The 27,441-nt window shown below is 41.1% G+C and overlaps 2 protein-coding genes across 4 annotated transcripts; one reads left to right on the top strand and one right to left on the bottom strand.

Moving 5' to 3' along the window:
* Positions 1-71: 71 nt before the first annotated feature.
* fam78ab (family with sequence similarity 78 member Ab) lies at positions 72-16,778 on the bottom strand. Of its 3 annotated transcripts, XM_047372389.1 has the most exons (3): positions 14,508-16,770; positions 13,378-13,681; positions 72-2,537 (listed from the first exon to the last, which is right to left on the bottom strand). In XM_047372389.1, the coding sequence occupies exons 2-3, from the start codon at positions 13,638-13,640 to the stop codon at positions 2,012-2,014; spliced, it is 789 nt and encodes a 262-aa protein (XP_047228345.1). In that variant the 5' UTR covers positions 13,641-13,681; positions 14,508-16,770; the 3' UTR covers positions 72-2,011. The 3 variants fall into 3 exon arrangements, with proteins under 3 accessions (XP_047228345.1, XP_047228346.1, XP_047228344.1); XM_047372390.1 differs by lacking the exon at positions 13,378-13,681 and having other exon boundaries at positions 14,508-16,778; XM_047372388.1 differs by lacking the exon at positions 14,508-16,770 and having other exon boundaries at positions 13,378-13,755.
* Positions 13,928-26,973, top strand: LOC124872420 (inactive phospholipid phosphatase 7). The gene is made up of 4 exons (XM_047372392.1): positions 13,928-14,063; positions 16,793-17,025; positions 17,140-17,871; positions 25,618-26,973. The coding sequence occupies exons 3-4, from the start codon at positions 17,391-17,393 to the stop codon at positions 26,004-26,006; spliced, it is 870 nt and encodes a 289-aa protein (XP_047228348.1). The 5' UTR covers positions 13,928-14,063; positions 16,793-17,025; positions 17,140-17,390; the 3' UTR covers positions 26,007-26,973.
* Positions 26,974-27,441: the final 468 nt, after the last annotated feature.

Below are 27,441 nucleotides of genomic sequence, written 5' to 3'. Positions count from 1 at the left end.
GATTGCTATCCCACAGTGTTAATCCACATTTGTAGTCAGGGGAACAATTTCACTCAGGTTTTCAGGTTTTATTTTTTTTTAAAACACCCATTTTTAATTTTTATACCCACTTTATCCTGTTTTGAGTAACAGGGTGGGTGGGCAAAGCCTCTCCCAGCTGTTTAAAGGTAAAGGCAGGATATACTAACTTTAGTCAAGCCTTAAGATAAAGGAAGCTATGCTTCTATTATGGCATGCTATGCAAATTAGATTAAATGGGTTAAGCTTCAAAGGCAGTGGCAGTTGCATTTTGTTGGTTTTTTTTTTGGAAAATATCAGGGCAACATTTCTTTTTAGTGGCTGTAGCTTTTGATCTAGAATACTGATATGAGGCAAATGTCACACTTCTCGTTCAATTTTCAGCAAGGTTGCATTGAAATATGAAGTTAAATATACAAACAGGTAAGCCTTATATGTATTCAATACAAATTCATAAAGAAAAAAAATCAGTTTTTGACTTCCCAACTTAAGGGAAGAAGAAAATTCCTGATGTCAAATTCAGCTCTAATTTCAGGTTTCTCTTAAAGCTTTCCAGATAAATAAGCATCGGCTTGTTGGGTACTGATATTTAGCTGACCAGAGCTCTTTATTCATGCATGTGTGCCTGCGTTACTCTAGCTGGCGGTGAAATAAAGGGGGACAGGGCCCGCATGCAGCGAGAGCTATGACTGGCAGAGAAGAGAAGTGGGTCATCTATATGTCAGGCGAGCAGTTGGCATTAAACTTCCTGTTTTGCTTTTCAGCCTCGACAGCAGAGAGAAATAAAAGTGAGAAAGGGTAGGTTGAGGATAGTTTTGTAGATGAAGAGTTTCTTCAGAGACAGATTGTTGTTTTTAATAATACAGAAATTAAAAGGATGTGTTATTTTATGTTCAATATAAGCATGACTATAGCTAGAGTGGTAGAAAGACGTTGGGGAGACAAGATAGATGAAAACACTAGAGGAAGGAAGTAAAACGGCCCTGAGATGGAGTGATGCAGTCAATTCTAGCAAAATAAAGTGACAAAAATGAGGTCAACTGTGCTTCTCACTAGATTATTCTCCAGATTTTCCTGTAGTTCACTGTGCTAAGTACTACTGAATGACTTCACAGAGCATATCTTTTGTTGCATAATGCACTTGAAACACAACACACTGAGTTAGTTTGATTGTATAACTATTTCCACTCATGATGCTGGGTGGTAGACACCGGATTTCTCTAGACATGACAGATCTAAAACTTGGTTTCCTTCAGTGCTCTGGTTCCAGTCCTAACCCCACACATGCCAGCACCAAGAGTCTGGAAGAACTGGGACAAATGACTAAATAACAGCACTGCACTTTTGTTTAAGGCAAAAACGTTTGCAATGGAAAGTGATGTAAACTTAAGGCAGCATGGATTGAATGTCTAGAATTTCTTAAAAATGACTAAAATCTAAGTCACCCATTACAATTCTTCATGTAAATAACCAAACAAGGTAAAACACAAGTGAATGCACTCTCTTCCAGCCTATAAATAATAATAATAATAATAGTAAGAAATACCACTGGGATTCGTACACAGTTTTTGCAGCACGTGTGCAGACACGATCAATCGCTGCTCATCCTCTCCCACAGTCTACGTCAACTGGCTCAGACAGCCAAAGTGTAAAACTAAAATTAAAACACTGCTTTTGTTCATTTTTGCATTTCAGCACAGTGTGACCCGACCTCTTTGAAGGTAGAATGGTTGCAGTTAATTGCAGTAAATTCCTTCCTCGAAAGGAACATCTGGTCCTTTCCTCTGCCGTGGTTTTATTAGCTTCTTTTCCATGTCTGACAGTGTTTTTTTTACGAACATGGGAGAGGATTATAGAGGCAAAACATGGGAAAACAGACATTAAAAATGGATTAAAGCACTGAGAGGTGGTGAAAACGGAGAATGGTAAAAAAAAAAATCTATATAGATGAAATAGAGTAGGTAACAAAGGCCAGTCTGGTCAGAGGAGCAGATCAGTATTTAGGTGGGATGACCACCACAGGATCACGTTTCTTTGGCCGCCACATAAGCACCTGTGCGTCATTGGCGTTGGGCTTCACCATTGCATTGGAGGGGATGGGCTCATTCTTGCCCAGTATCTGAGGCTGTTCCTGGGCCACAGGCTCCTTTAAAACAGCCCTTTGACCCAGAGGCTTCTCTGGGTCCACCTGAATGTGAAGCCGCATCCTCCAGCGGATTGTCCGAAGGACGACTGTCTCTGAGGTGGCTTGATTGATGGCAACCAGCCAGGTGGTAAAGCTCTGGTCACGTTGGATGCTGCTGAGCAGAGGCACGTTGCTGTCACTGACCGGTACTCCCCAGGTGACGCTAGGGTAAAAATTGTCATTCATGCTAACTGTGAATTTGCTATCCTTCTTGGTGGGCCCCACTACGGTGCAGGTCTCTGTGGTGTTGCCGTACCACGGGTAGTTGACGCCATCTGAGTCACTGATTGCTTGGATCTTGCTATCTCGGAGGTCTGGAAGCTCCCAACTTGACCTGGATGTTAGAGAAAGAGACACAAATGAGGATTTAAAAAGACACTGAGCCCTTTTCCTTTGAACATGTTACATTTGCCTGCTGCCCTCTTACAATGTTTGAAACTATGGAGGTCTTCTTTTAAAACTTTACGGTCCACAACTCATATTTAGAGATGTGCCAAGAAATTGTCTGATGACTGGAATCAGGTAATTTTCAGTTTGACTGACCATGTTCAAAGTGAGGTAGTAAAAAAAGAAGATGCATCTTCCTAACCCAATGTAAATCAGTTCATATACAACAGAAAACTTTGCACGGCAATATTGCATGCAATATTCAGGCTGATCTACAACAGCGCCATGCAAAAACACACAGGTGTCATCCAGTTTCTATTGAAATGATGCTTCCATTCATAGAAACAGCACTCCAGTGACTATTTTTAATTAAACCTAACTGTTAACTCTTAAAATGGACTCATTAAATCAGCATTCATATGAGACAGCACAAAGTGACAGAAAGAACAAATTACAACAAACTCTTAATAGGCAACCAATCTCCCTTAGTTACATTTTTTCCACTTTGTTCCCACATTTTAAAACATAATCAGATGCCCATGTTAACTACAGGGGTTGGACAATGAAACTGAAACACCTGGTTTTAGACCACAATAATTTATTGGTATGGTGTAGGGCCTCCTTTTGCGGCCAATACAGCGTCAATTCGTCTTGGGAATGACATATACAAGTCCTGCACAGTGGTCAGAGGGATTTTAAGCCATTCTTCTTGCAGGATAGTGGCCAGGTCACTACGTGATACTGGTGGAGGAAAACGTTTCCTGACTCGCTCCTCCAAAACACCCCAAAGTGGCTCAATAGTATTTATATCTGGTGACTGTGCAGGCCATGGGTGATGTTCAACTTCACTTTCATGTTCATCAAACCAATCTTTCACCAGTCTTGCTGTGTGTATTGGTGCATTGTCATCCTGATACACGGCACCGCCTTCAGGATACAATGTTTGAACCATTGGATGCACATGGTCCTCAAGAATGGTTCGGTAGTCCTTGGCAGTGACGCACCCATCTAGCACAAGTATTGGGCCAAGGGAATGCCATGATATGGCAGCCCAAACCATCACTGATCCACCCCCATGCTTCACTCTGGGCATGCAACAGTCTGGGTGGTACGCTTCTTTGGGGCTTCTCCACACCGTAACTCTCCCGGATGTGGGGAAAACAGTAAAGGTGGACTCATCAGAGAACAATACATGTTTCACATTGTCCACAGCCCAAGATTTGCGCTCCTTGCACCATTGAAACCGACGTTTGGCATTGGCATGAGCGACCAAAGGTTTGGCTATAGCAGCCCGGCCGTGTATATTGACCCTGTGGAGCTCCTGACGGACAGTTCTGGTGGAAACAGGAGAGTTGAGGTGCACATTTAATTCTGCCGTGATTTGGGCAGCCGTGGTTTTATGTTTTTTGGATACAATCCGGGTTAGCACCTGAACATCCCTTTCAGACAGCTTCCTCTTGCATCCACAGTTAATCCTGTTGGATGTGGTTCGTCCTTCTTGGTGGTATGCTGACATCACCCTGGATACCGTGGCTCTTGATACATCACAAAGACTTGCTGTCTTGGTCACAGATGCGCCAGCAAGACGTGCACCAACAATTTGTCCTTTTTTGAACTCTGGTATGTCACCCATAACGTTGTGTGCATTTCAATATTTTGAGCAAAACTGTGCTCTTACCCTGCTAATTGAACCTTCACACTCTGCTCTTACTGGTGCAATGTGCAATCAATGAAGACTACCAGGCTGGTCCAATTTAGCCTTGAAACCTCCCACACTAAAATGACAGGTGTTTCAGTTTCATTGTCCAACCCCTGCACTAGTATGTTGCTAAAGTTGCAAAAGACAGTTTAAAATGTCATCGCCATATAATTTTGTCTGTTTTGAAACTGGTAAAAACCTGTTTATATTCAATTTGAGAGCAGAATTTCATTCTGCTTGTACACAAACTTAATAATGCTTGCACTCAAAACTTCTACTTTCTTTCAAATATTCTCTGTTCTCTCTCAAATATTTGTTTCTGTGCTCCGATCAAATGCTTCTTGCATAGATTATTTCTCCTCCTGTTTGCTTCATCCTCCATGCACGCAAACTTGCTCTCTGCTCGGATCAAAACTGCTCTCTCAAGTTTCTTCCCCGCTCGCAAATTATTTTTGCTCTCTCTCAGATTAAAGTTGTATCATCTCCTAGCAACCATTTAAACCAATAGAATAGAATAGTGCAGGTATTACTAGTTTTGAGTGCAAGCATTACGAAGTTTGAGTACAAGCTGAATGAAATCCTGCTCTCAGATTGAAAATCTCTTGATTTTTGGTAGTAAATTTCCCCCATATGTTTAACAGCTACTACTTTTAATGCAGACAATTACAGTTTTTAATGAGAAACCAGGTCAGACAAAATCAGAGTCGACATGACAAAGCTTTACAAAAATCTGAAAATTTCTGATCGAGGCATCTCTGCTCATTTTGAAACATCTGTGTCATAAGATTCTTTCACTAGAAATCAGTTTTTGGCCAAGTAGGAGGAAGCCAAATCTAGAAAGAATTTGTGCACATACATTTTTAATAGCAGGTGGAAGAATTTGCATAATGTGCCAAACAACAATCACATTCATTTATACTAATGGAGAAATTACAGCCCAACTGATATGTAGATGCAGAATCCAGACTGGTCTGTTGTTTGTGGGCAGAGCAGAAGAGGCATGTCAAGGTGCTGGTATTGATCCGAAATATTTTGGCTGGGTCCATTTGGAACAGAATTTAACAATTTTAACAAGTTTGAGCAATTAAAAAGGACCTACACAGAGTGTTCTGAGCTTGGCAAAATGACAGGGAGCATTGTATCAACTGCACAAAGTGATCCTTTGTAGGTCTAGCCTTTTTTAAATCAGCACATAATCTGAACATTATGATTATCATGTGGTCAGTTGAAATGGCAGCAATGGAAACTTTATGTGGCCTTTATTTAACCTCATTGATTTGGAAGAAAGAAGGTGTAAAACATGATGCTTCAGTATACCAGAAAACGTTTTGAGAAGCTTTTATGTGAATGTTGGAAAATATGTGCTTGAATTTCTTGTCTATATTTTTTAATACGTTCAAACCTGTTTATAGCAACAGAAAAACAACTCATGGTCATGACTTTAAAATATGACCAAACCTGTAATTAACCACAGGTTTTAAATATGAAACAAACTGCAAATCAACACATATTTTATGTTAAAAAAAAAACTGTCCTGTTAATTTTTTTCTGCGCTGATCGTAACTAATGTCGGTCTCGCAGTATTTTTCTTATCTCTGCAGATCTTACAACACAGAACAGAAGCACCACACTGACTCGAAGCCTGACAGCTTAACGGTTCTGGTTTTCCTTCTAGTCACTTAAAGTACAATTCAGTGATGAAATATTTTGACACATACAGCAGATGGAAGAGAAAACCTAAACTTAAGTTTCTCTGTTCTGTCCAACATTGACTTTCTGCCTGCATTGTGATAATAGATTACTTTTCGTTCCCTGATTTGGAGAATCAGCAGAAAAGGGTGAAGCAGTGTGATCAACAGCCACTCGACTTACTGCCTGTCTACCCTGAATTTGCACTCCTTTAGATACATACATTTATACACAGACCCTTCCATGTGTATTTGTGAAGATGTGCAAGACGTTTTATGAAACAGATGAATCTTTTATTGCATTAGCATCAACTCACACTGAAAAATGAAGAAAAATCCAACTGGAATCAAAATTGCAGCTGCCAAAATCAGTGGCACTACAATTTCTATTAAACAAATGTATTTGTAAATCTTAACTCATCAAGATTATGAGAGTGTCAAAGGACTTGTAATTAGTAATTCATGTTATTATTCAAAGTTTCTCACTGTGTTACAAATAGCATGTAGCACAGAGGCCAGTTTTTCTTAGCAACTCTTCAAAATGGGAAAGGGAAGAAAAATCATGCGGTTTACGTAAAACAGATGTCTGTTGATTTCAATGAATTAGAAAATGGATACAAAATTTCAACTTGCCGAATTTGCCCAAAAAACAACTGGCGCCATAAAATGTGGAGATTGTTGTCTCTACATATTCTATTTTGATGGATCATTTACTTCCCCCCTAACATGATGCATTCAAGTTTTTTGCATCAATTCTTCAGCTTGGCCTTGATTATGTTAATAAAGACAGAAAGCAGTGTGCAGAGCACACAGGTAAAACGTGGATACCTCTACCCACTCCTGAGCTGTTATCATGAGTATGGAAACCACCGCAGACAAGACGTCTCACTTCCTGTTTGTGTCTTCACAGCCTGCTTTGTCAAAACGGTCTCCAACGGGTGCTGTAAGCCTTCCGGACAGAAACTCAAGCCTGTAGTTTGCAGAATGTAACGATTTGTAAATGGTGCATGTATTTACAGTGGGAAATCGTTCAAAACCATCCAGTTTAAATGAGTGTATTTGGAACTCTGTGCACAATTTTAAGGACCTGACAGGTGCACCTGACAGGGGATTAGAGCAATATTTGCAGCCACTAATGTAGACCTCTTTGCTGTTTTCTGTCCATTTTCATGTTGTGGGTAAATAGTTTGAGACAATAAAATTCAGTTCATAGAGCAAAGTAAAGATCTCCAAGAAATAGAGTAGATAGTGAAGTTTTGAATAATATTGTGGGAGGAGAGGAAGTACTAGTATAGTGCAAGCCCCATCAATATTCAGTCACAGCATAGCTGAGCCTTTCCTATCTATGTGAATCCGTGTGTGTGTTTATATCAGGAAAACTGAAGACCTTCTCTGTGTAATTTACTCATGTGTATGATAAAGTCTGAGCTCTGAACATCAGTTTCTTCTTGTTTTATTTCTGCATACATGCAAAAAGACGCCTGCCCGTTAATAGATGCTCACAGACTGTCAAAACCAACCACACTGTAACTCACAATAGCAAGGGTGATGAATGTGCACAGAATTCTTTGTGCATCATCCAAGCCAACAGAGAAATTATCAATTTTACCATCCTCGGTTTTTCTGCACAATTACAGCGTGCTGGATCTTTATCACCACCAAAGAAACTACTTGGTATGAGATTCAAGCAGCGAGGAATCATCTCCTGTATCTTAAGTAACTTCTAAATTGTAGAAACAAGGGTATATGGGGTCATTTTTGGCCTTGGTATTTGTATTTGCTGAGCTGGGTTGATGTGCACATCACAGCTACGAATAAAAATCTGTGCATTGAGAAAGTCCAATAACTACAGTAGTGTTTATCTTGTAAGTTTAAGGTTTATTGCTCACCATTGCCTGGATTTGCTTTCTTCAGTCTACCTTCCTGTCCAACATCATCCAACACAAATAACAACGGTACAGCAGTCATAAACTGTTTGATCCTTCCAACCAACAACACCTATCCCTGCAAAAATATTCCAATTTTATATACAATAATTATCAAACACAAAAAGTGATGCCTCGTGGCACGAATAGGGTAATAAATATAAAATACAATGTTACTAATTTAGAATATCATCCAAGCATTGTTTGTGTCGTCTTATTCATGCAGGGTCTCCAGTTGTGCGAGAGGCAGGGTACACCGTGGACAGGCCATCACAGGGAAATACATCACACAGCCATACAGGATAAACAACCATGCACAGAGACTCTTATACCTAGGGGAAATTTAAAGTAACCAGTTACCCTGACAGTCATGTTTTCGGACTGTGGGAGGAAGCTGGAGAACCCAAAAAGAGACCATTCATGCATGGATAGAACATACAGACTACATGCTGAAAGACCCCAGGTTGGGATTCAAACTCAGGCTTTTCACGGAGTAATGAAAAATTGGTAAAATTAATTGAAAGTTGAGTGGAAGAAAAAAGTTTAGTAGAAAAAAGTGCAGAAGCAACAGGAATTACTACACCATTTGTGAAGCAAAGCCCATTTAAGAGTTTGGAGGAGATCTATAAGGCATGGGCTTGTGGAGTTACCGCACACAGACATGTCTATTATATGGGTATAAACTGTTGCATTTCTGCTGTTAAGCCATTCATAAACAAGAAACGTCAAGAGAGTCTGACCCAAAGGAATAAACGTTGCTCAGAGGTCCAAAGTCCAAAGACGGTAAATGTTGCATTACATTTGGAAGTTAGGGCTCCAGGGGGAGTGCAGGAGGCATAGAATCCATCCATTACTTGTGGTCCAGTGTAAACTTTAAAGGAAGTAATGATCTGGAGAGCCATGCCATCTGCTGGTGTTGGTCAATTATGTTAGTCAATTAACTTCACATTTCCTTCTGCAGGCAAGCTTTATGGAGAAGCTGATTTCATTTTCCAGCATGACTTGACACCTGCCTGAACTACTAAAAGTGCCAATACCTGCTTTGATGACCAAGGCATCTTGTGGCTAATTGGCCAGCAGAGTGGCCGATCTTAAACACAAAAAATAATCTATAGGTGTATTCAAGAGATGAGAGACAGCAGACCTAACAAAGCAGACGAGCAGAAGATCCCTATTAAAGCAACTGGGGTTTTCTTGATACCTAATCAGAGCCAGAGGCTGATCATCTTCATGCTACATTCAATGGAAGTGAGCTCTGATGCAATAATGCATGTAAAAGAAGTACAGAATAAGTATTGTGTGGATACTGTACAGTACATGGACACATTTTTAAATTGGCTGACATTTTTGAAAATACTTATTTTATTAGTCTTCTGTAATATTCTAATTTTCTGAAAAATATAATTTCAGTTTTTCATTAGGTGTCAGCGATAATCATCAAAATGAACAAAAATAAACACTTGAAAATATCTTTGTGTGTAATAACTGTATATAATATATAAGTTTCACGTTTTAGAAATTACTGAAATAGATTAACTTTTTCATGATATTCTGACTTACTAGGATTCAGATGCATGTTGGGTGTTGATCAGCTAAACTTCTAATGATAATGTTGCCCTTTTTCCATCTCTCCCTCACACATTCATGTAGATGCACACTGGTTCAACCTTTACTGACATACTGAAACAGGGGCCTTTTTAAGGGGGGGAAGGCTGGGCCATAAACAGGGGTGGGGGTGTCTGGCTCTAATCTTGGTGCTGCAGCACTCCTCTCCTCTACGGATAAAGCATATTCTGATCAGCATGTGGTTGCCCACTATGTACAGTAAATAAGATGAGGACTGCAGGCCTGGCACAGAGGAAACAGAAAATAGGACACAAATGTATTTCGCTTTTTGAAACTTTTTTTCCGATAATGCGAAAATCTGACAGATGTTCTTGTGTAACCCAGATGCTGCAAGAATTTCATTTCTGAGTAACATTTCCTCTGCCGCTTAATTTTAGCACTACTTGTTAAAAACAGGAATTCAAATGTTCAACCAATGAAATGAAACTCCAAAATAAAGAACTTTCTCTCTTGGCAGCAAGGCTCTGACTTTTTCACTCATTCTAATCTCTCTGTGTTTCAAGACTTAGAATATTTATCGTGGAATTAACCTGTTTAAAGTTTTTCTGAAAGATAAAATGTAATCTCAATTGTTCATACATGATTTGAACTCTAAAATGTTGCTAAATTGATTTATTTTTATTTATTTATTATCTGTTTGTTTGTTAATTGAATAAGACACCTATGTTTTTCTTGTTTTAATCAGACTTGGATAATGACTTCAAAATAAAACAATTAGTCTTCCTGTCAATCCAAACATAACAAATAAGTGAAAAACTAAATGATGCGTCGTCTTCCGCTTATCCGGGACCGGGTCGCGGGGGCAGCAGACTCAGCAGAGACGCCCAGACGTCCCTCTCTCCAGACACCTCCTCCAGTTCCTCCAGGGGGAGCCCAAGGCGTTCCCAGGCCAGCCGAGGGACATAGTCCCTCCAGTGTGTCCTGGGCCGTCCCCTGGGCCTCCTCCCGGTGGGACGTGTCTGGAACACCTCCCGAGGAAGGCGTCCAGGAGGCATCCAGTATAAATGCCCGAGCCACCTCAACTGGCTCCTCTCGATGTGGAGGAGCAGCGGCTCTACTCCGAGCTCCTCCCGGATGGCCGAGCTCCTCACCCTATCTCTAAGGGAGTGCCAGGCCACCCTACGGAGGAAGCTAATTTCAGCCGCTTGTATCCAGGATCTCGTTCTTTCGGTCATGACCCAAAGTTCATGGCCATAGGTGAGGGTAGGAACGTAGACCGACCGGTAAATTGAGAGCTTTGCTTTTCGGCTCAGCTCTCTCTTCACCACAACGGACCGGCACAGTGCCCCCATTACTGTGGCAGCCGCACCAATCCGTTTGTCGATCTCCCGCTCCATTCTTCCCTCGCTCGTGAACAAGACCCCGAGATACTTAAACTCCTCCATTTGAGGCAGGAACTCCCCTCCAACCTGAAGAGGACAAGCCACCCTTTTCCGGTCGAGTACCATGGCCTCGGACTTGGAGGAGCTGATCCTCATCCCAGCCACTTCACACTTGGCTGCGAACCGCCACAGCGCATGCTGTAGGTCTTGGCTAGAGGGGGCCAGCAGGACCACATCATCTGCAAAAAGAAGAGACGAAATCCTCTGGTCCCCAAACCAGACCCCCTCTGGCCCTTGGCTGCGTCTAGAAATCCTGTCCATAAAAGTTATGAACAGGACCGGTGACAGCTTTTTAACCACCTCGGTGACTTCAGCCTGGGTTATGAAAGAGTCCAACCCCGAGTCCCCAGCCTCTGTTTCCACCACGGAATGCGTGATGGCAGGATTGAGGAGATCCTCGAAGTACTCCTTCCACCGCCCAATAATGTCCTCAGTCGAGGTCAGCAGTCTCTCGCCCCCACTATAAACAGTGTTGGCGAAGCACTGCTTCCCCCTCCTGAGGCGCCGTACGGTTTGCCAGAATCGCTTCGGGGAAAACCGGTAGTCCTTCTCCATGGCCTCACCGAACTCCTCCCAGGCCCGAGTTTTTGCCTCTGCCACAGCCCGGGCCGCAGCACGCTTGGCCTCACGGTACACGTCAGCCGCCTCAGGAGTCGCACAAGCCAACCACAGCCGATAGGACTCCTTCTTCAGCTTGACAGCATCCCTTACTGCCGGTGTCCACCACCAGGTTCTGGGATTGCCGCCGCAACAGGAACCGCAGACCTTACGGCAGCAGCTACAGGCAGCAGCATCGACAATAGATGCAGAGAACATGGTCCACTCGGACTCTATGTCTCCAACATCCCCCTGGATCTGGTGGAAGCTCTCCCGGAGGTGGGAGTTGAATACATCCCTGGCCGGGGGCTACGCCAGGCGTTCCCAGCAGACCCTCACTATGCGCTTGGGCCTGCCAAGTCTGTCCGGCTTTCTCCTCCTCCAGCGGATCCAACTCACCACCAGGTGGTGATCAGTGGACAGCTCAGCCCCTCTCTTCACCCAAGTGTCTAAAACATGCGGCCGAAGGTCTGATGATACGACAACAAAGTCGATCATCGACCTCCTGCCTAGGGTATCCTGGTGCCAAGTGCACTGATGGACACCCTTATGTTTGAACATGGTGTTCGTTATGGACAATCCGTGAAAAGCACAGAAGTCCAATAACAAAACACCACTCGGATTCAGATCGGGGAGGCCATTCCTCCCGATCACACCTCTCCAGGTGTCACTGTCGTTCCCCACGTGGGCGTTGAAGTCCCCCAGCAGAATAATGGAGTCCCCGGGAGGGGCAGTATCCAGCACCCCCGACAGGGATGCCAAGAAGGCCGGGTACTCTGCACTACCACTCGGCCCGTAGGCTGAAATGATAGTCAGAGACCTCTCCCCAACCCGAAGGCGCAGGGATACGACCCTCTCATCCACTGGGGTAAACTCCAACACGAGACGGCTGAGCTGGGGGGCAACAAGCAAACCCACACCAGCCCGCCGCCTCTCCCCGTGGGCCACTCCAGAGTAGAAGAGAGTCCAACCCCTCTCAAGGAGATGGGTTCCAGAGCCCACGCTGTGCGTGGAGGCTAGTCCGACTATTTCTAGTCGATATCTCTCGACCTCCCGCACCAGCTCAGGCTCCTTCCCCCCCAGCAAGGTGACATTCCACGTCCCTAGAGCCAGCCTAAGCATCCGGGGATTGGGCCGCTGAGGTCTCCACCTTTGTCCGCCAACCAATTCTCTTTGCACTGGTCCCTCACGGTTCCCCCTGCAGGTGGTGGGCCCACTGGGGGATGGCCTCGCGTCTCTCGTTCGGGCTTGGCCCGGCCGGGTCCCGCGAGGAGCAACCCGGCCACCAGGTGCTCTCCGACGAGTCCCGACCCCAGGCCTGGCTCCAGGGTGGGACCCCGGCTCCGCCGTACCGGGCGACGTCACGTGCCTCGATATTTTGTTCTTCATGAGGGATTCTTGAACCACTCTTTGTCTGACCCATCACCTAGAGCCTGTTTGCCATGGGAGACCCTACCAGGGGCATTTAGGCCCCAGACAACATAGCCTCTAGGATCATTTGAGCACTCAAACTCCTCCACCACGTTAAGGTGGCGGTTCAAGGAGGGGTAAATGATGCGTTCATTTTCTTAATATATGATGTATTTTTAATAACAATAATAATAATCTATATAAATTTATTTTCTATAAAACATGACAGATACATTTTTCAAAAATGCAATTAAACGAATAAATTAATTAATTAAAACTCCATATACAATGAAAACTCCATATAAAAATAAATAAATAAATAATAATATATACATTTAACTAGACCAATAGGTAATGCTTTGGTGATCTATTGAGAGGTTTGTTTTATTTTATTTTATTTTATTCTCCCCCAGCATACACTCTTCAAACAAACCAAAAAAAACCCAGTGCATATACTCACATCCCTTTGTCCCCGTATGTGTTGTAGAACACCATGTGGTTACACGCCTGGATCCAGCCGATGGTCCACGTCTCTTTGGCCGCTACAGGAGGCACCAAGAGCCGCGCTTGAGCTCGGAAGTGCGGCGTCCGGTAGCGCAGTACCACGCTGGACGCCTCGTCGATGCTGGTGGGGTTGGAGTCGATGGACGTGTTCAGCTCCAGGACGATAACACTGTCTCGGAAACTCTTGGGCTTACACTTGATGCTCTGGATGCAGCCCATTGCACTGAATTGTAACACAATCCACAAAAACACCCAAAGCTCTGGAGGAGAAGGAGGAGGAGGAGAAGAAAGACGCATGGAAACAGGAGGAAGAATCACCATAAATTTGAACCTACATGCTTCTTTCTCCCTCCCCCTCCCCAAAAAAATAGTCTACAAAACCAAACCAAAACGCCTTTATATATCAAGAGTGAAAAAAATGACATGCGTTGATCCAATACTGTCACAGAAGAGGAAGATGGGCCAATAGAAAAGCTTCACAGCTGCAGAGCGCATACTTTCCGGTGCGGAAATGCAACTTCACTTGCAGAAGTTGGGCATCACAACTTTTCTGATGCGAGCACTGATGGTGACATGCAGTCAAGACACAAACAACTGCATTTAAAGTTGGTCTAGAGGTAGTTTTGGCAAGATCCTTGAAAGGTTGGTGATAATTCTGACCTAAATTATTAAAAGAACTACTAATGTTACATCTTGGAGTCAGGTTTCCTTTTGTTTAATTCATCAGAGGATAATCCCCATGAAAGAAGAGCCTCTACGTCCAGCCGGTGACATGCATCAAGATCAAAGAACGTCGTAGCGGACCAGTTATAAATGAAGTGACAATCTGGAGCATATATATAGTGCGCATATACTAATTTAGAGTCCCAATTACTCATGAAACTGTGATTTAACGATTTAAAACAGCTGTGTGTCGGATTGAGGGTTCGTGCACAGTAAATGCAGGAGTTTTGTCTATTTATAACCGATTAAAAAGCAGCATGCAAAAAGAGGTCTACCTATAAAACAATAGAGTGTAAAATATCTAGTGTGTATCTCAGCGGTGTAAAAATCCGGAGTATATAAGAGCAAGGCATCGACTCTCACAGTTCTTCGGTCTGAGAGGTAATTCCGTTTCCCCCTCCGTTATTCTCTTTCATTGCGGCGGCTGCAGCGACCGTCCCGCCGAGAGAGGTGAGCCATCCGAGGCAGAGTATAAGACGGATCACCGCGACACCCCAAAGGATACCGCTGGGTCAATTTTTTGCTCCCAGTTCCATCTTTAAAAAATAAGAATAATAAAGTCCGAAAAAAAAAAAAAAAACGGCAGGTCTATTCAAAAAAATGCATATTGTCACATTGTTGAAGCGGGTCGACCGTAGGCTTGCATTTCGGGTTGTTATGCAGCTCTTAGAGGAAATTCCTGAGCGAGCTGTCTCTGTCACTGACCCATCGTAACAACGGCAGGTTCACCCCGCTGCTCGCTGAGCCACCGGGGAAGCTGCTTTATAAGCATCTCCATGACGACACTTCCGCCTTGAACACTGAGCACGCTGGGAAACATAGGCATTGTGAGATTTACCACACAATTACTGAATAATAGACCTTTTCATTATAGATTTTATTTTACTTTTTTTTACCATCAGATCAGACCAGTGCAAAGTAATGCATAATTGTTAAGTGAAAGGAAAGGGATATATGATTTTCTTTCTAGAAATAAAAATCTGAAAAATACTGCAAGCGTTTGTATTTAGCCCCATGAATCAATACTTTCCACCACCTTTTACTACAATTAGCTCCAATAATCTTTTGGGGCAGCTACTGCTTGTCTCTACCAGCTTTCCACATTGGGACAGATTTTTTTTGGTTGTTGTTCTTTGCAAAATAAATAATTCTTAGTCTGCTTTAATAGAATAGAATAGAATAGAATAGAATAGAATAGAATAGAATAGAATATGTTATTGTCTGTCACATATGGTGCCAGAAATGTTTTGTTCACAGGGCTCCAACAACAGCATTCCTGCACTTAAAATACAATAAAAAAAAAATTTAAATACATGAAAACACATAAAAGGGGACTGTTAAAAGTGTGTAAAAGTACTGTTCTTATTTTAAGTATTCAAGGCAGATAATGCAAACGAAATATGGCATTCTGTAAATGGTTTTCTGGGCCACAGGGACTTTAAAGCATCTGCCTGATGGGAGCAGCTGGAATCAGTGATGGAGGGGATGAGAAGGATCTTCTGTGATCATGGTGGCCTTCCTGATCACAGATCCGTTGTACTGTTAGAAAAGGGAGGTTTTCCGATTATTTTGCTGGCCTGATTTGTGATTCAGGATTTCACAGTGAGAAAGTTGTACCAGGATAACATATTGAAAGTGATGACAGATTCAATGAGTAATTTATAAACCATTGTTAAAATGTCCTTCCTGATATGAAGATTACTGTTACTCAGCACCTAGAGAAGTTGTGTTTTTTTTTAAATCACAATAACACGAAGAATGTCTGTCGACAGCATTTTTTTTCAATTGGATTTAGATCTGGACTGTAGCTGGGTCATTGTAGCACATTAATGTAATTTGATCCAAACCATTCCATAGCTCTGGCTGTGTGTTTAGGGTTAGTGTTGAACTGGAACATGAACCTTAAGTCCTTTGCAGGCTTTTCTTCCAGGTATCTCCTATGAACTCTGCCTCACTTTCCTGTCCTCACATCCCCACAGCATGATGCTGCCACCACCATACTTTGCTTTGAGGATGGTGTGTTCAGGGTGAACTTCACGTGTAGACAAAAAATGTTATGCCTTTCTTTTGACAATGGTTTTTCTCTTGCAATAAGGAGTAACGTGACAATATGTGAAAAAGTTCAAAGCGTATGAACACTTTCGCATGGCACTGCAAAAGACATAGATGGCTGTTGCATATCCCCACACTTATGTGTGGTCTATTTGTTGAAATTTCAATTTTGTTTAATACTATTAGAAATTTTGAATTAGAACTGTGCCTTTGACTTTTCAAGTCCGTCTTTACCACATCAGTGTCAGCCATGGCCACTGTTTTTGATGGACAAAGCTGAGAGATGAAATACAAACTCATGATGCTGAAATATTTAAAGAAATAGTCAAATAATTGAAATAATAATGTTTTTGTAAATAAAAAATAAATGTTTTAGTGAGATTTGCTTAATTATATTTTAAGTAAATTATTCATATATTTGTTTTGCATTTCAATGGTTATTTACCCATTGTACCCATTTCTGTTTAGCCATTTAATTATTAATTAAAACATGTATTTTTTACCGAACTGTGGTGCTTTTGGAGCTCCATATCATGGACAGCACAATGTCGATAAACCAATTTATTTTTGGGCTATCGTCGTTCTGTCTTTTTAAGCACCTTGGAGAACTCCGCTTTACGTCAGGCCGCACCACTGAATCTGAATCGTGATTGTGCGTAAACTACGTCACATCTGCGCAGCAGCACCAGATGCAGCACTAACAAAGCTCCATTGTCTTCATCTTTTCGTGATGCTCTCTCGGGTTTTGCTACATCTACAATCTGGCGATTCGCTCCCTGGATGTGAGAGGTGTGATGGACGCTGTGGGGAGCATCTAGGGATGATGAAGGTGAGACCATCGCGCTGCGTCCTGCGTGTTTCTTGAACATTTTGCGCTGAGCTGTGCTGTGCTGGTTCGGCTTACTGAAATGCTCATGTTGATATTTTTATGCCCATGCTGTAGGTCGGGTTTCGCGGGATTGGATAGAAGCTGTTACCATTCAGTAGCTGCGCTCTGGCTGTCTCCATGATATAAACAACATGGACATCGCACATTCCCCTGACACTAAATATAGCTATTGAGGCCAGAGGAGGGGGAGGACTGGTGTTATTCCAGGATACTACAAAGTCGTGGTGAACTTATACCACCTGAATTACCTTCCGAAGATCAAGCGGTTATTGTCCCCTCAGAGGAAAACTCGATTGTGACCAAACATGCCCTCGGCGTACAACGTGAGATCCAGGGCGCGGGAGAGAAACAGTATCCTGAGCAGACCCGAGTTCATGTCTCTCAACCATCAGCCCCTCCGTGGCGGCTGCGGATCCCCGGAGAGCCGCCCCGGTCCTAAACGCGCGGCTCAAACCAAGCACCAAACGACCCAGAAGAGTGAAGAACCTACCGACGGAAGCAGCAATGACAGGAGAGAGTCCACCAAGATGCCAGAAGAAGACTGCATGCAGCTGAACCCTTCCTTTAAGGGGATAGCGTTGAACTCCCTCCTCGCCATTGACATCTGTCTGTCCAAAAGCATGGGAGTGTGCGCTTCCACGTCGTCCTCCTGGGGAGGCTGCCGATCCATGGTGGCCCTGCTGGCTCTCACGGGGCACGGCATCACGTGGATCATTGGCACTATTGTATGTCTGACACGAAGCAACACTCTGGCTGGTCAGGAGGTCCTAGTCAATCTGCTGCTCGGTAAACGCCACATTACATTTACCAAGTTCTAGTACACCAAAGCATTATTTGTGATTGAATTTGATGCATTTGATTGCCGCTTTATGTCTTTGTCTCAACTATTATTTCTTTCCGTTAGACTGTCTAAAATATTTATCTCAAATATTTGAGTCTAGTAACATTTAGCTTAATACAAGGGTTTAGTTGGCCTATAGTGTGAAACCTTTTTCCCATTCTAAGTGCTTAATTGTTCATACAACCGAAAATAGAAACACTGTTCTGTAGATTTGTCAAGCTATCAGGTAAAAGCATCGATAAACTCATAATGATGCTGGTTTTCCCACTGTAAGCAATAAAAATACTATTTAAACTTCACAAATATTAAAAACAACGATGAGGTAGTTAAGTCAAAGAAAAACCAAAGGTATATTCTATTTGTAAGCTCTATTTTTCTAAAGATTTATCAAAAAAGGATACAGTTTGTTTCTTTTGACTTCATTCCAATGAACCTGTTCACGTGTTGTCACATTACAACCATAAAGTTGTTCTGTGACACAAAACTTCTATTTATTTTATGTGGTTTATACAGTTTTCAAAAAAATCTGCAAAGTGTGCTTTCTGTGGAATTATATATATTGCATCTTCTAGCATTTTGTCTTGTAGGATTGCCCCCATTTTTAGCTGCAGCAACAGCTTCTTTTTAAGTCAGCCTGTCCATGCTGAATTAAAGCATCCCACAGCATGATGCTGCCACCACCATATTGCACCATGGGAATGGTGTGTTCAGGGTGATGTGCAGTGTTAGTTTCCTGTCATACAGATTTGTTTGATTTATGTCTGAGTTTAATTTTGGTCTTGTCAAACTACAAATTTGACTCCTCAAGGCTTTTTTTCAACAATGGCTTCTTCTACAAAGGCCGGATTTGTGGAATGCTTGACTAATAGTTGTCATTAGATTCTTAGACTTGAAATTTGGAACTCTGTGGTCTTTTTGGCTGCTTAAGTGGTTAATGCTCTCCTTGCCTGGCAGGGTCGGTCATGTTTTAGTAGGTTTGCAGCTCTACCACACTCTTTTTATTAGAATGATGAATGGAGAAGTGCTTTGTGAAAAAGTTTTTCACATATTGTTTGTGTCGGTTAATCAGATAAAAATCCCACTAAAATGCCCTGAAATTTGTGGTTGTAAAGGAAAACCTGGAAAAGTTTAAAGGGAATGAGTATTTTAGCTAGTCACTGTCTATGACATGCTCAAAATAATTTCTTTCCTTTAATACAAGCTCCAGCAGCAGATGTTCAAAAGGTTCAACCACAGGTAGAGTGAAATCTTGCAGCAAGTATGACCAGATGTGAAAGAGGCATTCTTTGTTTATTCTCTAGGTTTCATTTACAATGCGAGAGTCTGATTGGTGAAGTCTTTAACAATCTCAATAAAGTATCTCAACTGAAAATTTGCAAAATGTGAATCAGCAGGCATATATATATGTGCAGTGGACAAGGACCCTTGTTTTAATCAGTTGAAAAGACATCATCAATTTTTATCGCCAAGAAGTTTGATAGCTCACTTTCTTTTAGAAAATTAAAATTAGCCTCAAACGCATTTCTACTTTGAAATTTTAGCTTTGCTATTTGTAAAGATTCATTAAAAACTACTTAGATGGCTTAAAATATTTCAGATTTGTCTCTGCAAAAGGCTCAAAGCAAGGCTCAAATAGAAACACAAATTCTATTGAGGTTACTAAAAATGTATAATTCAGGCCTATCAACATCTTGTAATGTGCTTGTTTTGTGTTGTACCATGAGACTAGACAGCAAGGATCTAGACATATACATATTTGAACCTTTTTTTTTAAACCTGTAACAAGTTAAAAATAAGGAGATTATCTTTAATTACAATAAAAGTCATTATATTCACCATTTGATGCTGGGCCTTCTGTGTAATATTAATTAAATCCTTGATAAATAATTGACGCATGGATTCATTTTGATACAGCAGTGCAAAACTGTCCAGCAAACACACATAGACCTGAACTTTAAGCAGTGAAAGCCTGTTTTCAGTTTTAATTTTTAAGTTGTGTTGTTACGGCTTGCGAGATATAGGACCCCAGAATGCAGACTAGAAGGCAGCATGTCGGTAAGTAAAAAGGTTTAATAACAAAAACTCACTCACAGCAGGAGGCAGGAACAAAACATCTAACGGGCAGGCGAGACAGGAATGGCATGATCAAAAACAAAACTTGGTTTGGGAAATGTTTCCGCAATGAATGACAGAACAGGTGTGTATTTATGGAGTGTGACCAGGTGAAACAAGAAGACAAATTAATAGCTGCAGGTGATCCGAATTAACAGAACAAAACGTGGCTGGAGCAAAACAGAGACTCTTGAACACAAACTAACAGAAACTAGAAAAACATGAAGCAAAAGCATAACCAGATCCAAAAACCAAACTTGACAAAACATGAACAAGACAACAAAACTAAAGCATGACCAGGAAAATAAACAGAAACATGATTCAAAACTTGAACTGTGAATAAGACCAACAAAAACCCAGAAACCAAAAACCAAACAACCCCAAATCATAACATGTGTCATGTAAAGAGTTATAAATACTTCTGCTTTCTACAGTATAAATTCTTCACTTTTTTTAATATGCAACAACAAAGCTTCATCTTTTAAGAATCATTCAGACATCTGTGTGTTTTTAACATGTGCACAGCCTCAGCACAAAATACAGATTAATCACAGAAAACGTATTACATGCTGGAAGTGATTGGAAGTCAGCAAATCTCTGGATTTGGGACACTGTTGCATTGTGTTTGGGGCATTGTTTGCTTGTTCATTATTTGTCGGTTTTGTTCAGGAGAAAATCCCCCGGCATACACGACAGCTGGTGGGAAAGTAATATTTAATAGTGACTAAAAGTATTTTTGATTTTATATATTTGATGAATGTGTTTTTTTCCATTTGTGTTGTTTTGAAACTAATGTCACACAAGGACTGGAAAAGTCTACATATTTCAGAATGCTTCCATTTATATGTGGAGGAACTTTGCATCATTATCTAGCTTGAACACTGATGTTTTATTCAGTTTTAGAAGAATTTCTCTGAAATTGCAGGTGCATTCGAAACTGCTTTTCGTTGTTCTTAATGGACACAATTTATTTGCGTTAATTATAATTAGACTGTGTGCAAAAACACAGCAGAGGTTGCGAATCTTTTTATTTGAAATGTTATGCTTTTTTTTTTACACATCACCTTTTGATAGGTTTTAGTATACACCAAGTTTGAAAATGAAATTAAATATTTAGACATCTTAAAGCCAGGTTTTGAATGCTTTTTCAGTAGTGCTATGTGCACAGTGTTGCAGAAGCCTTTATACCTGTAAAACCTCTGCACGTTGTCCCTTCGCAACCAAAATCGTCATTGTATTTTATTGGAATTTTGTGTGATAGACCAACACAAAGTAGCACAGAATGGTGGAGTGGGTGGAAAAGTACATTAATACTATTACAGCTGGAAATCTTTTGAGTTCATGTCTCTATCAGCTATCTTTTAGAGACTGAAATATTTTCTGTTTCCTTTTTGCAAAAATGCTCAAGCTCACCCAGATAGGATGAAGAGGATCTCTTAAGATCAAATCTTGCCACAGATTCTTAATTGGATTAAGCGCTGGAGTTTGACTACGCTATTCTAACATGAATATGCTGTGATTTAAACTATTCCCTTGTAGCTCTGGCTGCATGCTAAAGTCGTCCTCCTGGAAGGTGAACTCTGTACCAGTTTCAATTCTTTAGCTGCATCTAACAGGTTTTCATTCAGGACTGCTCATCAACTGTGCCCAGCTTCCCTTACACCCCTGAAGAAAAACATCACCACAGAATAATTTTACTGCCATGTTCACTGTGGAAAGGTTGTGTTCAGAATGATGTGCAGTGTGTGTTAATTATTGTTATAGATCCACAAGATACCAGTTTCTGTATTTTCAAAATTAATTTATGGTTAAAGATTGTTTGTAGAGCAGTCGTTGGTCAACAAACTACTGCTCATTGTTTCTGTACTGTGATGGCGGCCATCATAGATTATGACAGTCACAGACACGAAGAGGCTCTTTTCTTACAGATGTTTTTGTGCAGCACGTAGCAGATAGCTCTGTATTTATGATGGTTATCAAAAGCTAATGACTTTGAGCCCCTTTTATTTCTGTCTCTCTATTTCCCATAATATTTATAAAAAGATATGTGGTGTTTTAGTTTAGGGCTACGATTCCTGGTTCATATTAATAATAATGTTTTTTGTTGTTTTTTTGTGTTATTGAACACTGAAATCCAATATAAGCCAGCTTATATTCACATTATTGCACTGTGCTGACTGCAGCCGGCCTTGAAAACTCCCAATGGCTAAAGCCTCAGAGGTGTTTTTTAGTGACAATGACAAAAATGAAAAAAGAAAAATCCCTGTGAAAAGTATCTGAAGCTGCCCTCAGAATATTTTACTGCTACCCTGTAAGATTTGTTTAATTAAAAATACCCCAAAAAAATTGTACATTTATAAATTCAGTTGATACCAAACCAACCTACCAAGACAGGGTGACTACTGTCTGAAGTTTAAGTAAGCTGAAACAGACATCTAGCAACATGTGTTACTGCTCTGCTCTTTTAAGACTCTGAGACTCTGTCTGCGACAGACGCACAAACTGACCTTCCAGGTACCTGCCACATTTTTACCTCCATAGCTTTTTGTATATGTCTGTTATATTTCCTCTCTGAACATGAACACAACAGCATCACTTAAGATTTGTTTTATACTGCTGGGAGAAATAGTAACAAGACAAGAGGCAAATTGTTAAATGTGAATAAAGGTAGAATGAATCAGGGCACTAAAACCAGTTTGTTAAACAGTCGACATTAAGTGTGTGAAGATGGCTGACTTGAAGTTGGAGATAGCAAATGGGAAATGGATATTTTGGGACAGTCACTGAGTTATAAAAAGTCTACAAATCTCTGGCATGTGAACTTGGAGCAAATGCTGCTTGGTATTATTGTATGCCACACGGGTTATTCTTAGTTACCAAGATATCTGTTTACACATTTCCTCCAGTTGTTTTCAGACTCAGCAGGATTGCAAGACCTTTTAATGATGGAAGCTACATGCAGATTCAGAACCCTTTAAAAATCAGTAGAAACATCATTACAGCACTTATCAGGGGGTGTAAAACAGGACATTGTACAACTTACCAAAGCTTATGTGGCAATCAGGTCACTTGTTGCACACTCAAGCTTGGACAAATACATTGGTCAATAACTAGAGATTGTATAGGCAATGAGAGATACTCTAAATGATATCAAATTCTACAGACAAATAAGGGATTTAAAAAAAAAGTTTTTTAAAAGGAGGCATTGCGATTGACTGCATGCTGCTGTCTGTTATGGCCAAAAATCTTTAGTAAGGTATATCATAGTTTGAGTGAACCTGGCCAAGTTTTCTACATTGTATGCAACCATAGTGGTGGGAGTGTAATGATATGGTTCTGTGTTAGTGTCAATGTGTTTTGGGGAAATTACATATATGAGTGTCTTCATTCATAGGAATACATCACACCACTACCTGGGGATGGTTTCCAGTCATTCAATACAAAATGTTTGTCAGAGGAAGATTTTTTTTCACTATTTAGCTCTAAAACGGTGCAAACACAAGGTGAAGCATAAGGGTTTGACTCATTTCACATAGTATGTGAAGGGGTTTTATTGTCTGTTGTTGTTATGAACAAATGTAAGTTAGTAAAGTTTTCAATATATATTTGCTTACATTGTTTCTAGTTAACATCGTATATTTACAGCTCACTGCAATTCATTTATAACAGAAAATCGTTAAAGTATTTACTGATACATTTTTAGCCGGGAAAAAGTAAAAAGAATATACAGTACATAAATAATATATATTTAGGGATGCTACATAAAAGACTGTATACTATATGGCAGATTTACTTGCTATGACTTGTGTGTAAACCAGTGACTCTCTCAATAGATACATTTCTGCAATGCAAACTCAAATTAAAACATTTTAATGCACATTTTCACCTCATACAGGTCCTTCTCAAAATATTAGCATATTGTGATAAAGTTCATTATTTTCCATAATGTAATGATGAAAATTTAACATTCACATATTTTAGATTCATTGCACACTAACTGAAATATTTCAGGTCTTTTATTGTCTTAATACGGATGATTTTGGCATACAGCTCATGAAAACCCAAAATTCCTATCTCACAAAATTAGCATATTTCATCCGACCAATAAAAGAAAAGTGTTTTTAATACAAAAAACATCAACCTTCAAATAATCATGTACAGTTATGCACTCAATACTTGGTCGGGAATCCTTTGGCAGAAATGACTGCTTCAATGCGGCGTGGCATGGAGGCAATCAGCCTGTGGCACTGCTGAGGTCTTATGGAGGCCCAGGATGCTTCGATAGCGGCCTTCAGCTCATCCAGAGTGTTGGGTCTTGAGTCTCTCAACGTTCTCTTCACAATATCCCACAGATTCTCTATGGGGTTCAGGTCAGGAGAGTTGGCAGGCCAATTGAGCACAGTGATACCATGGTCAGTAAACCATTCACCAGTGGTTTTGGCACTGTGAGCAGGTGCCAGGTCGTGCTGAAAAATGAAATATTCATCTCCATAAAGCTTTTCAGCAGATGGAAGCATGAAGTGCTCCAAAATCTCCTGATAGCTAGCTGCATTGACCCTGCCCTTGATAAAACACAGTGGACCAACACCAGCAGCTGACACGGCACCCCAGACCATCACTGACTGTGGGTACTTGACACTGGACTTCTGGCATTTTCTTCTCCCCAGTCTTCCTCCAGACTCTGGCACCTTGATTTCCGAATGACATGCAGAATTTGCTTTCATCCGAAAAAAGTACTTTGGACCACTGAGCAACAGTCCAGTGCTGCTTCTCTGTAGCCCAGGTCAGGCGCTTCTGCCGCTGTTTCTGGTTCAAAAGTGGCTTGACCTGGGGAATGCGGCACCTGTAGCCCATTTCCTGCACATGCCTGTGCACGGTGGCTCTGGATGTTTCTACTCCAGACTCAGTCCACTGCTTCCGCAGGTCCCCCAAGGTCTGGAATCGGCCCTTCTCCACAATCTTCCTCAGGGTCCGGTCACCTCTTCTCGTTGTGCAGCGTTTTCTGCCACACTTTTTCCTTCCCACAGACTTCCCACTGAGGTGCCTTGATACAGCACTCTGGGAACAGCCTATTCGTTCAGAAATGTCTTTCTGTGTCTTACCCTCTTGCTTGAGGGTGTCAATAGTGGCCTTCTGGACAGCAGTCAGGTCGGCAGTCTTACCCATGATTGGGGTTTTGAGTGATGAACCAGGCTGGGAGTTTTAAAGGCCTCAGGAATCTTTTGCAGGTGTTTAGAGTTAACTCGTTGATTCAGATGATTAGGTTCATAGCTCGTTTAGAGACCCTTTTAATGATATGCTAATTTTGTGAGATAGGAATTTTGGGTTTTCATGAGCTGTATGCCAAAATCAACCGTATTAAGACAATAAACGACCTGAAATATTTCAGTTAGTGTGCAATGAATCTAAAATATATGAATGTTAAATTTTCATCATGACATTATGGAAAATAATGAACTTCATCACAATATGCTAATATTTTGAGAAGGACCTGTATGTATATTCTCTTTCTGATAACTTCAAGACTTACATTCTTACGCTCTATGTCTTATTTCTTCTTGTTCTGAATTTTCTCATAGCTCTTATCCTTGACATCATGACAGTGGCTGGAGTCCAGCGACTGGTAAAGCGCAGAGGACCCTGGGAGATGACGCCGGGGTTCCTGGATTGCATCGCTATGGACGTGTACTCTTTCCCTGCTGCTCATGCCAGTCGTGCTGCCATGGTCTCCAAATTCCTGCTGTCTCACCTTGTCCTGGCTGTGCCCTTGCGCATCCTGCTGGTGCTGTGGGCCTTCCTGGTGGGCATGTCTCGGGTGCTCTTGGGTAAACATCACCTAACAGATATGGTGTGTGGTTTCGCACTGGGAATGTTTCACTTTAGCCTGATGGAGACAGTGTGGCTGTCCTCAAACACCTGTCAGACTATTATATCCATAGGTACACTCAGCTGGAGCCCTTTTTACTGAGCTTTGCTCAGCTTACATGATATTGCAACTGATATTTCAACTGTGCAATACTGCAGACTTTGATCTTTGGTCTTGAAGAGCTATTTTTGCAGCAGTAGGGAGGTTTTACTGCAAACTGTGACCACAGAAAACTGATATTTGGGTGCAGATGGTGACTTGCATGCAACAAGCAAAAAACAAAATCACATGGGTCCCTGGGCCCTTCAGGACCTTCATACAGCTTTAGAAATTCTAGTAGAACACATCTTTAATCCTTAGTTCCAACAAACACCGAAGACAAAAACACATAACGTGTTTTTTCTGGAAAGTGTTTATGATTCTTGAACAGCCGGTGCTTTTCACCTGTAATCTAACCTGTAATCTTTTTTCTTAATGCCCAGATTCATGTTGTATCTTGCCTCCTTTGGCTGTGTCTCTTTCTTCCTCTTGCTTTCTTTAATTGTGGGTTTGCAAAACATAACACAATGCTGAACGGTGAAGGGAGTTTGGTGGTAGTATCTATCCTACATTTCAGTGTGACATTTAAATACAAATATTCATTGTTGGTAATATATCTGTTCGTTCAGTTCCTATTTGGCACTGTTGTAATATTTGTATATTTTTGATGGATTTAGTTGCATTTTTACTGTACATTTTTGCTGTTTACCCTTTTTAGTGCAGCTGATTCCAACTGTTTATGCACAAATATCAAAAAGAATTTTACATTTTTCTTGTACTTTAGGGTCATATAAAAACCTTCCAAATTTAATTGGCTTGCCATTAAAAGCTCTCTGCCTCACGGAAAAACTGAAGCGTGTGCATTTTTATGAAGGGCGGAGTTTTTTCAACTTTTAGATAGAGCTTGCTTGATTTTTTAAATGGAAAATATGTAGTGTACATGAATTAGATTTGTTCTGTACAGAGATCTGTGTATGATGTTTACACTTTGTTGCTGCATCTTAATAAAAACGGATATACAGTTGCATAATATGTCTTTGGGTTCCATTAATCCTGTGGTACAAAACTGCCAATGACACAAACTGTTTTCCATGTAGAAATGACATGACTTGAGTTTTCTGAGGTGTGTCTTAGACACAAGGTTCTACTAATCCTGTTGAGGAAGAAATAAGGTTAATGAGATGCTTACCTGAATACTACGGGTGCTTTCAAACCATATTTTTAAAAGTGCTTCAAACATCACACGCACTTCACTGTATTGTATCACATGTGCTTCTTCAGAGTCAGCAAAAAAATAAAACAGTGTGGTTTGTTGAAATTGGTGTTTCTTCATACATCAACAATATTTGAGACCCAAATATTCAAAAACTGTAAATAGGATTGGGTCTGAAAACTGTATTATCTCACAGTCCTGAACAACAGCTTTACATATAAGTGACCTTACCACTTCATAAATGACAGGAAGCAACACCAATGCGATGCTTTGTGGTCTATAACA

This window comes from Girardinichthys multiradiatus, chromosome 8 (genome assembly GCF_021462225.1).
Source record: "Girardinichthys multiradiatus isolate DD_20200921_A chromosome 8, DD_fGirMul_XY1, whole genome shotgun sequence".
Lineage (NCBI taxonomy): Eukaryota > Metazoa > Chordata > Actinopteri > Cyprinodontiformes > Goodeidae > Girardinichthys > Girardinichthys multiradiatus.
Note: the sequence above shows the minus strand (reverse complement) of the source record. Positions and strands in the feature narration are given on the sequence as shown.